Genomic DNA, 14,001 nt, shown 5'->3' on the forward strand with positions numbered 1-14,001 from the left:
AAAATTGGCTTAAAACAAAACAAAAACTGAGAAAAATTGTATTCAGAAGTGTGTTGTTGTTGTTTGTTTTTACAAAATCGAATAAAATTATTTAAAATTATGGAAAATATAGCATTTCATCTACAGGATTGAGAACTTCATGGGCAACAAAATCAGTACGAGGTTTAATATTACTTTATTTGTAACAATTCCTGTTTAGTAAAGAGAAGAAACGAAGGTTATTTTGTGCTATTCGATCGTAATTCTGACTTCACATCAGACTTTTGACCTGTTCCTCTATTTAGACAGTTTTCAGTCATCATGTATTGCAGAGAAGGAATATAAGCCTGACAAGCTAAGGGCGCGACATGTAGGTTAATGTGATGCCGAAGGCCTTTTATTCTGAAGTCTTTTTTTTTTTCTTCGAGTGCAACTCGGTTAGTCTGTGGTTGGGCAAACACGCGATACTCTTTTGTTCCGTGATCCGTAAAGCAGGTTTTTGTATACAGTGTTCGACGGTGAGGTTGTTGGAACTTTAGTCAAGGCTCAAAGACTGTTGTTCATGCTGCACTCAAACATTCCTCCTCTCGAAGGAAGAGATTTTTAATATTTGAAAAATGTAAAATGTGATGTAGTATTGAAACAAAGTATTAAAAAAACGCTTCTTCGATTGCTGTAATTGTGCACAAGTTGCCTTTCTAAAGCGAATGAATGAGGCGCTCCGAAGTAGGTAAGTCATTCACATAAAATGTCAGACATTTCTCACAAAACATTGCGTGTTTTTCTAATATATTAAAATATTATATTTGTTTGTTGTTAAGCTCATAGCAGCGTCCACCACAATTTTCGAATCCCAAATTTTAGCTTCATAAGCCCTTACATTTGCCAGTGAGCCAAGGAGAGGGGAGAAGCCGTATAATATTAATATTTCTCTCACTCTAACTTTCCAATGAAACAGTCATTAACAAAATACTGAAAACAGGATGGTTTATGTTGTCAACGGAATAGCTATGTAATGTACCTTGAACATGAAGAAAGTAAGTTTAGAGATTTGCTCTTTAAATGCCAAAATAACTATTATAAAAGCCAAATTTAAACTGTTATTTTTCTGTTAATCCTCGAATTTACTTGTTAAACAGACAACAACTATTTTTACAGAAATATCAATTACTAGTTAATTAACAAGAGATTAATTTGTTTTTCATAACAGCTTGTCATCACGTTTGGGAGATAATTATGGTTATTGAACATTATGTTCAAAGTAAATGATCTTTTGAGACTGTTTTTTATTAAGGGCTGCTGAAATAAAGTAGAAATGCACATTTTTATTGAACTGTTTTTTGTACCTTCGTCTCAGGCGCACTGAGTTACTGTATTCAAAGTAAAAATACACAACCCAACGTTTCTTGGCACAATATAAAATAAAATCTTTATTATTATTATTTTGTGTTTTTTACACTTAATTTAGCATTATTTCTTTATTGAAATGTAGATGTAGTTCTTTTTTTAATCTGTTATCGCCGTCTACATTTTTAATTTTATACTACTGTCAGACAGAAGGAATAATCGGTAGTGCATAATGCTCAAGAAACATGAATTTATGCTTAAATATTTAATGACACAGATCTGCTACACGTATCACAGTGCCACACTCCTACTACACAGAACACAGTGCACAGATGTGCTCAACTAATACAGGTCTGCTACAAATAATTCGGTGCTACACACCTGTTACATGTATTACAGTATCACATGCCTGTTATACGTAGCAACACAGGTCTGCTACACGTAACACAGTACTCAGACCTGTTACAGGTATCTCAGTATTACAGACATGTTACAGGTGAATTGAATGTCAATATATGTCAAATCTATCACATTTGTCAACAGGATTGATATACACAATTTTTTTTCTTAACAGAAATATATTTTAATATACAAATAACAATATAATTTAGAATAATGGTTATTATAAACAACAATTTTTATACAAAACTTTAACAAACCTACAAACAATACTGACTCTTATATCTGGTCTGGAATTGAATATTTTATCGACTAACAGGCCCGGCATGGCCAGGTGGTGATTCCCCATCACACCAAACAAGCTCCCTCTTTCAGCCGTGGGGGCGTTATAAGTTTACGGTCAATTCCACTATTCGTTGGTAAAAAGTAGCCCAAGAGTTGGCGGTGATGGTGATGACTAGCTGCCTTCCCGCTAGTCTTATACTGCTAAATTAGGGACGGCTAGCGCAGATAGCCCTTGTGTAGCTTTGCTAGAAATACAAAATCCAAATTATCGACTGTTCACGATATCGGTACAACTCATATAACAGGTAAGGTATTTCTCGCTTCTAACAAGTTTTTCTGTTGAACATATGCGATGTCTTCGTAGAAATACTAATGTTCGAAGTTAATTCTCTGAAGTTGAACGGTTGGTTATTTTAGAAATCTATAAACGTTCTGGTAAAATGTCTGTAGTTGTACGATTAATAAGCGTTAATCACAATTGTAGCTTCTGAGTTTTATAGTATACTGTAGCGACCCAACAATATCAAAATATCTTGCGATGACTACCTTTTATACTTATTAGGCGAGATTTTCGAAAATTCAGCTGGCAGTAATACTGGCTTTTAAATACATATATACATTGTTGATTCTTAAGCTTGAAAATCTTTTACAAATTTGAGACCAGGCGAGACTTGCACCATACACATTTAACAATATAAATCACATACATTTCTAGATGTATATTAAGCTTAAACAAACATTAAATCTGTTACACCAGATATTTGATAAAGGTATCACGGTGGGGTGGATCTAAGTACACCACAGACCTTTTACAGGTATCACAGTGCATTATACAGAGAAACTAACCACTTTAATAACATTTGTAGAAACATCGAGTAGTGGAGAGATTTTGTAATATCTTTAGAACTGACAAGGAATTGATGGTTTCTGAGATCTGCTGAAATTTCTGGATAACTTATAGATATCCAAATATCATGAATACTGTTTAGGATTTTATCTTTTGTTGTTTTTTATGGTTGTAAGAATGTTTCTATGTCTGATAGCCATTTTGAGTAGAAATCAACACGAAACTGATTATTTCCAGAAACGTTCATCTCTTCTAAAGAATCCATGATTTTCTTGAAGCTAATCTATGATGCAGAAATAATTCCAAAAACTTGTCAAGATTAAGTACTAAAGTGATTCTACGATTACAAGTTTATGAAAAATTAATCCGTATTGGAATATTTTAAGGAAAAACTTTCAATTAACTTACTTGAGAATAGAAAAGGAAAAAAAAAAAAAAAAAAAAAGGTTACCTATGTACAAAACACGAAATTCACATAGTAATTAATAGGGTATATTTTAAAATCTCCAGAAATAAAACTTGATTCATAAATTTTATCAAATAATACAAATTTAGAAGAACGCACATATATACATATCTATTCGTTTATTTAACCAATGCCAAATTATCGCTGTTGAAACGGAAGTTCATTAAAAAACACTTTACAATTATAAAATATAAAATTTGAAATGAAGTTTGTTGAGCCTCTCACATTTAACCAAATTCCTTAGAGATTTTATGTAAATTACTTACTTTTACCTTTCAGAAGTACATTTTGTACGTGGACATCCTGTAGCAATACAGAAGGAGTTGAAGCAGAAATCCAAAAGAAAAATGAAGTGTCTCATATCTCTGGGGCTACTACTACCTGTAGTGGCAGGAGTAATCGGTAAATACACTAGTATTTGTTAATAATTTCACTGTTTAACCAGTGAAGTTTTATGCACCTAAGATGTCATTTTCATGTGCAGTCATACACAAAATATTGAAAAACTTTGTTTTTTATACTCTGGGAAATATAAAAATTACCAAAGGTCATGACGTACACACTTACAGAACTTTTACATTCACTGTAAAACTACTTGGGACGAACATATTATTTAAAACAACAGAAAATAGTTGATATTATAAGATGTATTGCGATGAGAAAAGAACCTAAATGCTATCATCAACTCATTTAACAAATAAAACAACATAAAAGGGCTGATTTTTCTGAAAAGGGGACCGAAGGCCATCAGGAGGGATCATCTGCTTTAACCAGTCGCACGATTGTACAGTAGTGTATTGTCTGTCATTTAGTAAGCAGAAACGAAAATGACGTCACATAAGGTGTGTTTAACGTTGTAATCTGTACTATTGTGACATCAGCAAAACGTGTGCATGCTAAGAAGCACGAGAAGAATTATGCATTCTGTATGTTACAACACAGCATGACATATTAACTTCAAAAGCTCTTTCTTTTACTCTTGAAATAGAACACTTTCGAGGACAGTACTGAAATGTATCTGACATTATAAGATGTACTGCAGTGAATATAAAGTGAATGTTACCCTCAAATCACTTAACAGACAAAGAAAGAAGAACTTTTAATATGGATGTCCTCTAACATCTTCTATCTTTAATACAAATTTACCATAAAAAGTGTTTTATGCAAGAAACAAGTTTCATAAGAGAAAGACAAGTAATTTCGACATTTTTTTGTGAAGCCGAGAGATGATGACAAATTATATACCTCTTCAAGGTCAAAGGGCTTTTGATCTAAATAGAATTTTTATTTGCTTTCAATACGTCTCTAAAAATATATTGCTAACGTTTTCCATAAACGTGGGTGAAAACAGGTAAAAATTATGAAAAAAGTAATCTTACATTACCCAGAAATCCTACGACTGTGCGAAGTGTTTTGTAATACCTTACAATTCATAGAATATATGAGCATACAACTTTTATAAAAAGAAACTGGAAGTGTTTTTCACAAATATCTTATTTAAAGTTTTGTTTTTGTTATTTCTTTAAATTAAATATAGAAACAAAAAAATGTGAATTTCTAAAACTATTTGTGTATCAGATATTGCATCATTATATTTTAAGTAGGTTTAGTGATAAGTGCAAGTCTGAATATATCAATATGATAGATTTTAATTACATTTTTAAAGGTTTGGGAAAACATATTTATTTAAAAATAATGATATTTCTAAAATAACATCTGGTTCTACAAGTAAATATGAAATGGGAAGTCACAAGTTGTATTACAAGGTTATCGTAAATATTTCTAACTCTTGAGTTTGTAACTAATGTGCATTAAAATCTAAATTTTTTAACTTTTCTTTCGTTAGTTTTACAAAAAAAAAAGAGGTCGCTCTAACTCCTTCTTCAGAAAATTTGTACATTTCATGTGTGTTTTCTCTTTGACAAATGTTTAGTTTATCAGCTAGATTCGGTGTAGATTAAGTGTTTGTTGGCGGATGTTTGACGAAGCTTCAAATTAGCGGGAAAACTTTCTTGTTACAAAAAGTTCAAAGCCTAAAAATATACTACTCTAAATAAAATAAAGAAGACATAACAAAGTATAAGATAATTTACATAGTCTCAACTTTTTTTTATTAACTGAGCAGTGTTATTAGTATATGTATATATTTCCTTTTGTACGTCACCTGGACCCCAGCAATTTGAAAAATTGCAGTTACATTTGTATATTAAAAAAAACAAACTTAATAAAAGTATACTACTGTTGAGTACGTTCACACAGAAAAGTTAAAAACGTAAACTAATATATTTGAAAATTTATCACATCCCTTACTGAATGTTACTTGTTATTTATGGTAGTTCACACACGACTAACATCCACTCACTAACTTTCTGCGTATATATAAATAAGTCAGTCCTTGCGCTCGTGAACTATGAAGCCACTTCCACGCATGAAAGGAGGTCAACAGCCTCTTCAACTTCAGTTAGAACAACGGTCAAGGCAAGGATGACTCGCATGCAATGTTAACGCCGGTGTTGTGTGTTCAGTCAAAAAGCTTTTAGACGGAAATAGCAATGCACTGTTTAACACGTCATCATGTGAGTATCCAGGAGTCACTGGGTGAGAACAATGCTCCAATGTTAACATTACAAAAACGCAGTTTCTGGGCAAAGTTACGATTTTTTTCCAGAAAAAGGTGTTTGAAGTTTTGTGAATAAGCATTTGGAGTTGTGTAAGTTCAGTCTTGTTGACAGATAACATTTCAATATAACGTTAGTTATATTATCGAAACACACCTAGGTTTAAAATATTAAAAATATTCAGAATTAAATATGTAAAAAAACATTTCAGCAATTTTTTTTTCCAGATATCTAATACCATCCATACAACTTCTAACCGCTCCCATAACTTTTGATGTATCGATAACACTGTTGCTTCTTGAACACTGTTGGGTGTTCCTTATAGATTTTTGGCTGCTGATCACGAAAATCACATCCATATTTGCCCATCAAGTACCGTTTCACCGAAATCTTCAGTTTCACCAGGACATTACTACAATGGAAAAACGATATCAGGGCAACTGGAATCCGTCAATGCTTGCTGACTACTGTTGGACACAGCAACGTGATGCACCGGATATTGAATACAAACGAAAATCAGGAGCAAAACGCTTTTAATTATGTTAAACTTAATAGCGTATTAGAAACATAAACGCGATTAAATACGTTATTGCCGGTAAACAGTTAACTGTCTATTTCTCAGAGTTCCTACGTGATGAAGGAAAACGAAAACTATATTTGTGCATACCCACCAAGTACCTGTCACAATCAGCAAAAACGTTTCAGGAAGCAAAACTTAAAAAAAAAAATACTGTGCAGTATAATAGTAGCGAGGATATAGTTCACACAAGTAAGTCGTTTTAAATTACTTAACTTCTCTTCTTGTTCTCCGGTAACCTAACATTAAGATTCAGGGTTTGTAACGTTAATATTTGGTGTTCGATTTCAAGTGACAACATTACACTAAAATAAATTTCATACAGTTTACCAGTGAAATAATATGCGATATCTAAAAAGGCAAAGAAAAATACTGGCTGTTTGTTAATCCATCCAGATTTTTGTATTTCCTAATAGAAGATGACAATAACAAACATAAGTCTTTTAGTTTCAATATTTCGGTGAAATCCAAATATTTTTAGACCTTGCCTTGTGCAAGAACTCAGGTTATCCTATTTATAAGAAAACGCCAAATAGATGCAAATCTTTCCAGAAATAACGTTTCCGGTTCCCTTGTAACACATAATTTCAAGTCTGGAATAACAAACTGGTAAATACATCATCATTTTATTAGTAATTAACGCTTCATCAAACCTAAAGAGGTTCCACCACCATGCGCGACATTTATTTTCATTGGTTTCGTGGGGTACGGCAGGACGGTATGCGTTTCTTTCGTTTGCCATGTGAGTCTAGTGAATAGTAACTAAAATGTTCAAGAAATTCAACTCTCTTGGCTACTTCTTAATACTAATGTGTAGTTTTAAGTATTCTGAAGATCTATACTATACCTGTGGCTTCTGTTTATTATTTTTATATCGCTGTTTTTCAGAGTTTTCGCTTTTAGTATTGTAATGAACATACTCTGCAACACTAATTTTTATGCAGGAGTAATAACAAGTACAAAACAATGTTCTAGTTAAGGAGCTTTGTAGGAGCAGCTTACGTTTTATATGAAGTTTTAAACCAAAACATACCGCTAATGGACGAATCCATGTGAAAAGGATTAATTTCTATCGACGGGGAGACAACAAATACACTATATTTTAATGTACTCTTGGATCATACACGTGATACATAGGACAATTAGATGATAACAGTTTGATCGTGTTTATTTCTTTCTGTTTACTAAATATAAAAGCATGAAGTTCAACTCTTATTTTATTGTAATTATTAAGAAAATTCAGATACAACATTTGTGCTCAACATATACGCTATTTGAAAACAAATGAAACCTTCTTAATTTCCTTAGTAGTTATTTGTGTGTACTAATATGCAGGCGTGGCAGCGTGGACTGTCAATGCGGAAGTCGTGATGGGCAGAGCAAGAGAGGATCCAGCAACTAGCTGGTTAATGCAGGTAAGTAGCAGTACGAATAATTAAAAAACATAGTCAGGGAACCTTTCAACAAATAATTTTTTTACAAATTTTATTAATTATATAAAATTCAATTTATGAGATAAAGAGCGTTTTTCATTTCGTGACAAACGTTACCACATTATTCAAACATTATTTTCTGCTTAATTTAGAATTAAGATAACTAACTCGCCAAGTTTATCATAAGCTATGTATTCAATTTTACATACATCTTATGCAATAAAATGTATCTTGCATTTATTTTCAAAATGAGGCTTCAAACCTCTGACGAAATCATCTAATAATATTAAAAGTTACCTTTACTAACCTCGCCTTCTCAGAAGTGTCCTGAACTAAGAAGGATTTCACTTGTTTTGGGATACACGCACAATGCTACCTTAATCCGTGATGACGAGAAAACCCACTTGTAGAGAAAATTATATATTTAGAAACGGCTGGTATGGGTAGTTTATTTTGGCAGAAAGCAAAATAAACTAGCAAAAGTAGATATACCCCAAGATTTAAAAAATCACGAAACCATATACGGCTGCATATTATATTACCGACATCAGCAGAAAAATAACCAACATTTGGCAAAAAACTAGCAACAAAATATGACATTCCAGTTAATACCAAATTTATTCAAAAACTAGGCACAAAACTAAGGTATATACTGTGTAAAAACTACACTGACAATCACAACACCAACATTATTTATAAAATACAATGTGATAACTGCCACGACTTCTATATTGAAGAAACAAGTAGAAAAATGGAAACCAGATTCAAGGAACATAAAATGTCACCTTCATACGTTTTCGAACATTGCAAATCAAATAAACACGACATAACCATAGAAAACACCTAAATACTAAATAAAGAAACAAATATAAACAAACGCAAAATTAAAGAATCCTTACTTACACAACTCAAGCCCAAAATAAACCAATACAAAGGAACACCTTTATACCTATATTAATAAATATATCCAACATCTAAGCACGCCCTCTACACACTTACACTCAATTACGCAACCGTCTTCAAACATGTGGTCGGCTGCCGGTCAGTAACCCTTTCTTTCTTTGTGAACCTGAAGATGACCGAAGAAGGTCAAAACGTTGTTCAGTGATGTCGAGAAAACCCATTTGTAGAGAAATTTATATGCAAAAACGGCTCGTTTGGATTGAGAAAATATTTTACATAGAAGAGCGAACAACGTTTCCACCTTCTTCGGTCATCGTCAGGTTTGCAAAGAAAGAGGTAACTGATAGGAAGCTAACCACATGTTTGGAAGGGGTTGTGTAACAGGAAAAAGCAATCAAATTTTTTCTTCAGCATGATTTGTTTGAGATTTTAAAATGTATATATTTTATTGTTCAAAATTTATGAGCATATCTGAACAAATATTTGTTGACGTGTGCGTAATTATGAAGTATTTTTTCATTTGTAATAAATTAAACCTTATTTACCAAAGTATTTAGTATTATTACCTGATTTAACATGTTCTAGAGCAGAACTTGTAAATGTCATAGCTTTGTTTCATATATTTCATTTACAAAATTACCTACTAACATCTCGCATTTAAACATCTTTTTTTAGTTTAAATAAAAAGTTCCCTATACCTATATTAATATAATAAAATAAATAAAATTATATATTCAAACATCTAACACCGCCCTCTACATTCCGACACTCAGTTACACAACCCCTTTCAAACATGTGGTGAGCTTCCGGTCAGTTACCTCTTTCTTTGTGAACCTGACGATAACCGAAGAAGGTCGAAACGTTGTTCGATCTTCTATGTAAAATATTTTCTCAACCCAAACGAGCCGTTTTTGCATATAAATTTCTAAACAAGTGGGTTTCTCGACATCACTGATTATAGTTCCATATGTTTCTTTTGTATTTAAACGCGCCAATCTCCATCAGAAGCGTTATATCTTAAAACTCTTATTAAATGGTTATTTTTAGCCGTGGTATAGTGGCTCATATAATGTTTCTGAGTTTGTTTGTTTTTTGTTGTTTGTTTTTCAAGTAGAAACTTTTAGCTCGTAGCTCCGTCATCTCTTGACCGATTAGAGATCTAAATACAGTTTTGGTCTTAGAAGGTTAAACCCTATCAGTTTGTTTTTTAACACACCCCAATATCTCATAGATTAATTTACCCTAATCCTACTTAAAATAATTTTAGTTTGAGAGTAGACTCGTAGAGATCATTGTGAGTAATAAAATTGAATCGGGTATAGGCGCGACCTGCGCTTGTTATTTTTGTTAATTTTGTTGCTGGCGCACAAAATTACAGCTAATAAAAAAGGAAAAAAGCCGTAGATTAATTTACACTAATCCTACCTAGAAAAATTTGAATTGCCGTGGCTATTTAGGATTTTTTCTTGTTTACAGTATAGTAAACAGTAATTTTAAAACCAATAATTTTGAAGAAACAAAAACGTTTCAAACACACACACACAAATTCAAAAGATTTACTTTTCTGTATTATGCAATTGGATGTGGTTATTGTATATGTATAAATATTGGTTTATATATTTTAATAGTAAAAGCTGAACGTTCTAAATACGATAACTGAGTTTCAGACGAACATTTGAAATAATCTTAAGAGGCTTCTTTATGGTTGGTTAAACCTACTTGAACAAAATGTTAATGCACAAATATATCTAGTAAACTCAAGCTTTTCCATTTTCAACTTTACTAAGAAACAAAACCAGCAAAAACATAAAAATGAGTTGTGAAGAACTTCTTGACTTTGAAAAGTACCCATTTTAATATTTTGAGAAAATGATAATAATAATACAAGTGAGATATAGAGGGTTACTGTAGTTTAATTACTCATGCGCTTATGAAACACAGTAATTTTCTTGTTGCTGCTGTTCGATGACATCCGTTCGATTTATTTACAAGAAACTTTGAAACCACACCTCTCTTCATTGTATTACAATGTTTACAAAAACATTACAAGAAAACATACTATAAAATGGTTTAACAAAACATTTGAACTAAAGCCGCAAACTGATTCAAAATGTTTTTGTTGTTATTATTAAGAAAGTTATTATAATTTTAAAAGGGGTGAACAACAGCACATTATAGTATTGTTTAGGCTGTTATGGGTTACTCCATAGATTTAAAAACATATTTGTTGTAAAATATAAATTAATAAATTAAATAAAAAAATCAGTGCATTTTAAAGATGACATTTGTAAACGCTGTAATGTAGACCACAGAAAGCTAGTATATCCAATTTAGAGGTTTTTCCTATATAAAACACTTTGAGAGTGGATATCAATACCTGAAGGTTATATAATTGCACACACTGTACTAATTTACAAATATCCAATCGAATGTTGAACTATCGCATTCAAATACTATTTTGTTATAAGATTTTCGCCAAAACATTATGTTGTTTAAATTATATATGACATATCATTTGTTTTGTTATGAATAGGATAGCAGTGGGACAATCAGAATGACTGATAAACCTGAAAAACGTCTGAATCAAGAATATGCAGTTGCACCCATCATAACAGTTACGGTCACTGCCAAGCCTGTTAGTCCTTCTCCTGGAAAAGATGATAAAGAGCAGTACTTCGTCCATTTTGTTATTGAGGATAAAAACAATACTAAACCAAACTCAGGAGAGTTGGAGAATTACGATGGTGGCCAAGATGAAGAAGATCTCATTCCTATAAATAACGACTTTGATATAACTAGTTTAATCTCCAAAATAATAACTGCTTCGAGAAACGTTAGCACTGGTGCTCCACAGTACGTAGTATTTGCGCCTTCTCCCACCAAAGATAAATTAAGAGCCCAAACCCTGTCCTCTCAACTTGAAACCCCCTGGAATGTAAATGAAGACAACTCGTTTCAGGACAAGGCACCATTTAAACCACAGAAGAATGATGACCTGCAGATGTCGAGTTCTAATATTCGTAAAGGGCACGTATCTCATTCCACTTCCCGAAACCAACAGCAAGGTTTTGGTCCAAATAGATCCGGGGAACAGCCGTTTGTTCCAATAGTTTATTCTAACTCCAACAGTAACCATGGTCAAAGTAGCGACTTTAGCATCAAGCAAAGTAGCTCAAGCTACAGTGGGAGTATAGCTCCGTATCCTCCCGCACCCCCTGTTCACGCTGCTCCAAATTATCATCCACCTGCCCCAGCACATCATAATTCTAGGTCTGGATACAATCACCAACAGGGGTTTTACCTATCTTCTCACCCCAAACAAACATATGATGGCAATACATGGGTCAGCAGGGATGATTACAGAGGTTATGAAGGTAGTAGTAGTTATGGTAGAGGGTACGGTGGTTACGTTCCAAGCAAAGGAATCAATATCCACCTTAGTGGTGGGGGTGGCCATAGTCCACTGGGTTCTTTATCCAGTCTTTTGTTGCCAAGTCTGGGTAAGCCGAAAGTCAATTTAAATGGAAGAGTTGTTTTTGGTGTAGTTTTAGATAAGGGAATTGGGCTTGGTGGAGGAGGTAAAACGGGATACGGTGGTTATAGTGGTTAATGAATCTTTTAACTCTTAATTACAGTCATAGCCTGTGACATTCTGTTTTTATCAGACAGTTATGAAAGGAGGAATCATTATAGTTTGCTCTTGAGGTATACAGTGTTTCTTGACGTGGAAATTGAACAAGAATTATTATAATTCCAAAATCTACTTTTGGATAGCATAATTCGCTTTTAATTTCAAGTTACACGACTGTGAAAAACCTTGTGCCAGTGACAGTGAAAGTCTTGTATCTGTAAACTCATTACTTTAGTGGTTTTATTCCTATGTGAATATTAGTTTCTTATTTTTGTTGATATAAGTTATATTACCGAGTTAATTAGTATTATCGATTTAATCTCTTATTTATTCTTTTATGCTTTTAACACAAGTCGTTATTTTGCCAATGGTCCAAGACCTCCCCTCCAAGTGAGTTTGTGGTAAGTCTGCGGGCTTATGATGCTAAAAAACCCGGTCTCGATACCATTGTTGGGCAGAACACAGATAACCCATTGTGTGGCTTGTACTTAACAAAACCCAACCAAAATCTGGTCCTACAAAACACAGATAGAATGATTATTAAAAATTCATTTAACGATCATAATGTTATGACCCTTTCTTTATATAACTATGGGCATTTAGAAGTTACATTTATTTTCATCTACTATAATAAAATTATAAAGAATTTATATTCGAATCGGTTTCTCGAAGTTTGAAAACCAAAAATAGTTAAAAACCTAAAACTGAACGAAAGCGTAATAATACGAACCTCTTGACTCTAAAGAACCGGTTATATAGGATATCTATCCTGGTATTAATAATTTTAACCATCTATGTTTTATTTACAAAAACGATTTTGTAATCTAAAAAACATAAAATATTTGTGAAAATAGTAACGAATAAGAACGATTGAAATGTTTTGTTGAGTGTAAAACATAAATGATGAATAATAATTATTTTTACATGCTTCAGTATTTATTAAAAGAGTTAACCTAACATCAAGATAACTTGTATATACTGAAAGTTTTCTATGTTATGTCTGCGATGATTATAATCTATACATGACAAGTTTGAAATTGTCGAGTTAGCTCCTCTTTTGTAACTAACTAATTATATAAATCACAGTCATTCTCAAACCCACCACCTTAGTTTATAGAAAGATAGGTCAGACAAGTGGTTTATATATATATACATATCTGAAATAATTATTGCGACCTGTTACGTACTGATTACCGGTTTCAACTATTCAATTTAAGTTTGTGAAAATAATGAATTACTATGATCAAGCTAAATGCGAGTTATAATTCAACAACAGGTTACAGGGAATGAATGCGCTGATTCACGTTGTCTATTGAGAGAAAAACGTCTGTTTTTTTTATTTAAAATGTATTGAGAATAATAAAATATGTACATTTATATTTTATAATGCACACATATACATTTCCGATGAGTTGAAACACATTGTGGTAGTGTTTATGGAAAAACTTTACAGATTACAAAATAAACTAATAACAGTTTTAGATGGTAGTTTAAATTCCTGTTAATAACAGCACAA

At 32.5% G+C, this 14,001-nt stretch overlaps 1 protein-coding gene across 1 annotated transcript; it reads left to right on the forward strand.

The window, feature by feature from the left end:
* The first annotated feature begins 550 nt into the window (after window positions 1–550).
* Window positions 551–12,590, forward strand: LOC143235186 (uncharacterized). Its single transcript, XM_076473092.1, has 4 exons — window positions 551–709; window positions 3,603–3,725; window positions 7,854–7,933; window positions 11,388–12,590. Exons 1-4 carry the CDS (start codon window positions 691–693, stop codon window positions 12,462–12,464), a joined length of 1,299 nt encoding a protein of 432 aa, XP_076329207.1. The 5' UTR covers window positions 551–690; the 3' UTR covers window positions 12,465–12,590.
* Window positions 12,591–14,001: the final 1,411 nt, after the last annotated feature.

Source organism: Tachypleus tridentatus, chromosome 12, assembly GCF_004210375.1.
Source record: "Tachypleus tridentatus isolate NWPU-2018 chromosome 12, ASM421037v1, whole genome shotgun sequence".
Taxonomy (NCBI): domain Eukaryota; kingdom Metazoa; phylum Arthropoda; class Merostomata; order Xiphosura; family Limulidae; genus Tachypleus; species Tachypleus tridentatus.

Excerpts from the sequence above, each read along its gene's own strand:
- LOC143235186 (XM_076473092.1), top strand. Across the intron at positions 3,726-7,853 it reads TGTAGTGGCAGGAGTAATCG|GCGTGGCAGCGTGGACTGTC; the intron begins GTAAATACACTA and ends ACTAATATGCAG. Across the intron at positions 7,934-11,387 it reads CAACTAGCTGGTTAATGCAG|GATAGCAGTGGGACAATCAG; the intron begins GTAAGTAGCAGT and ends TGTTATGAATAG.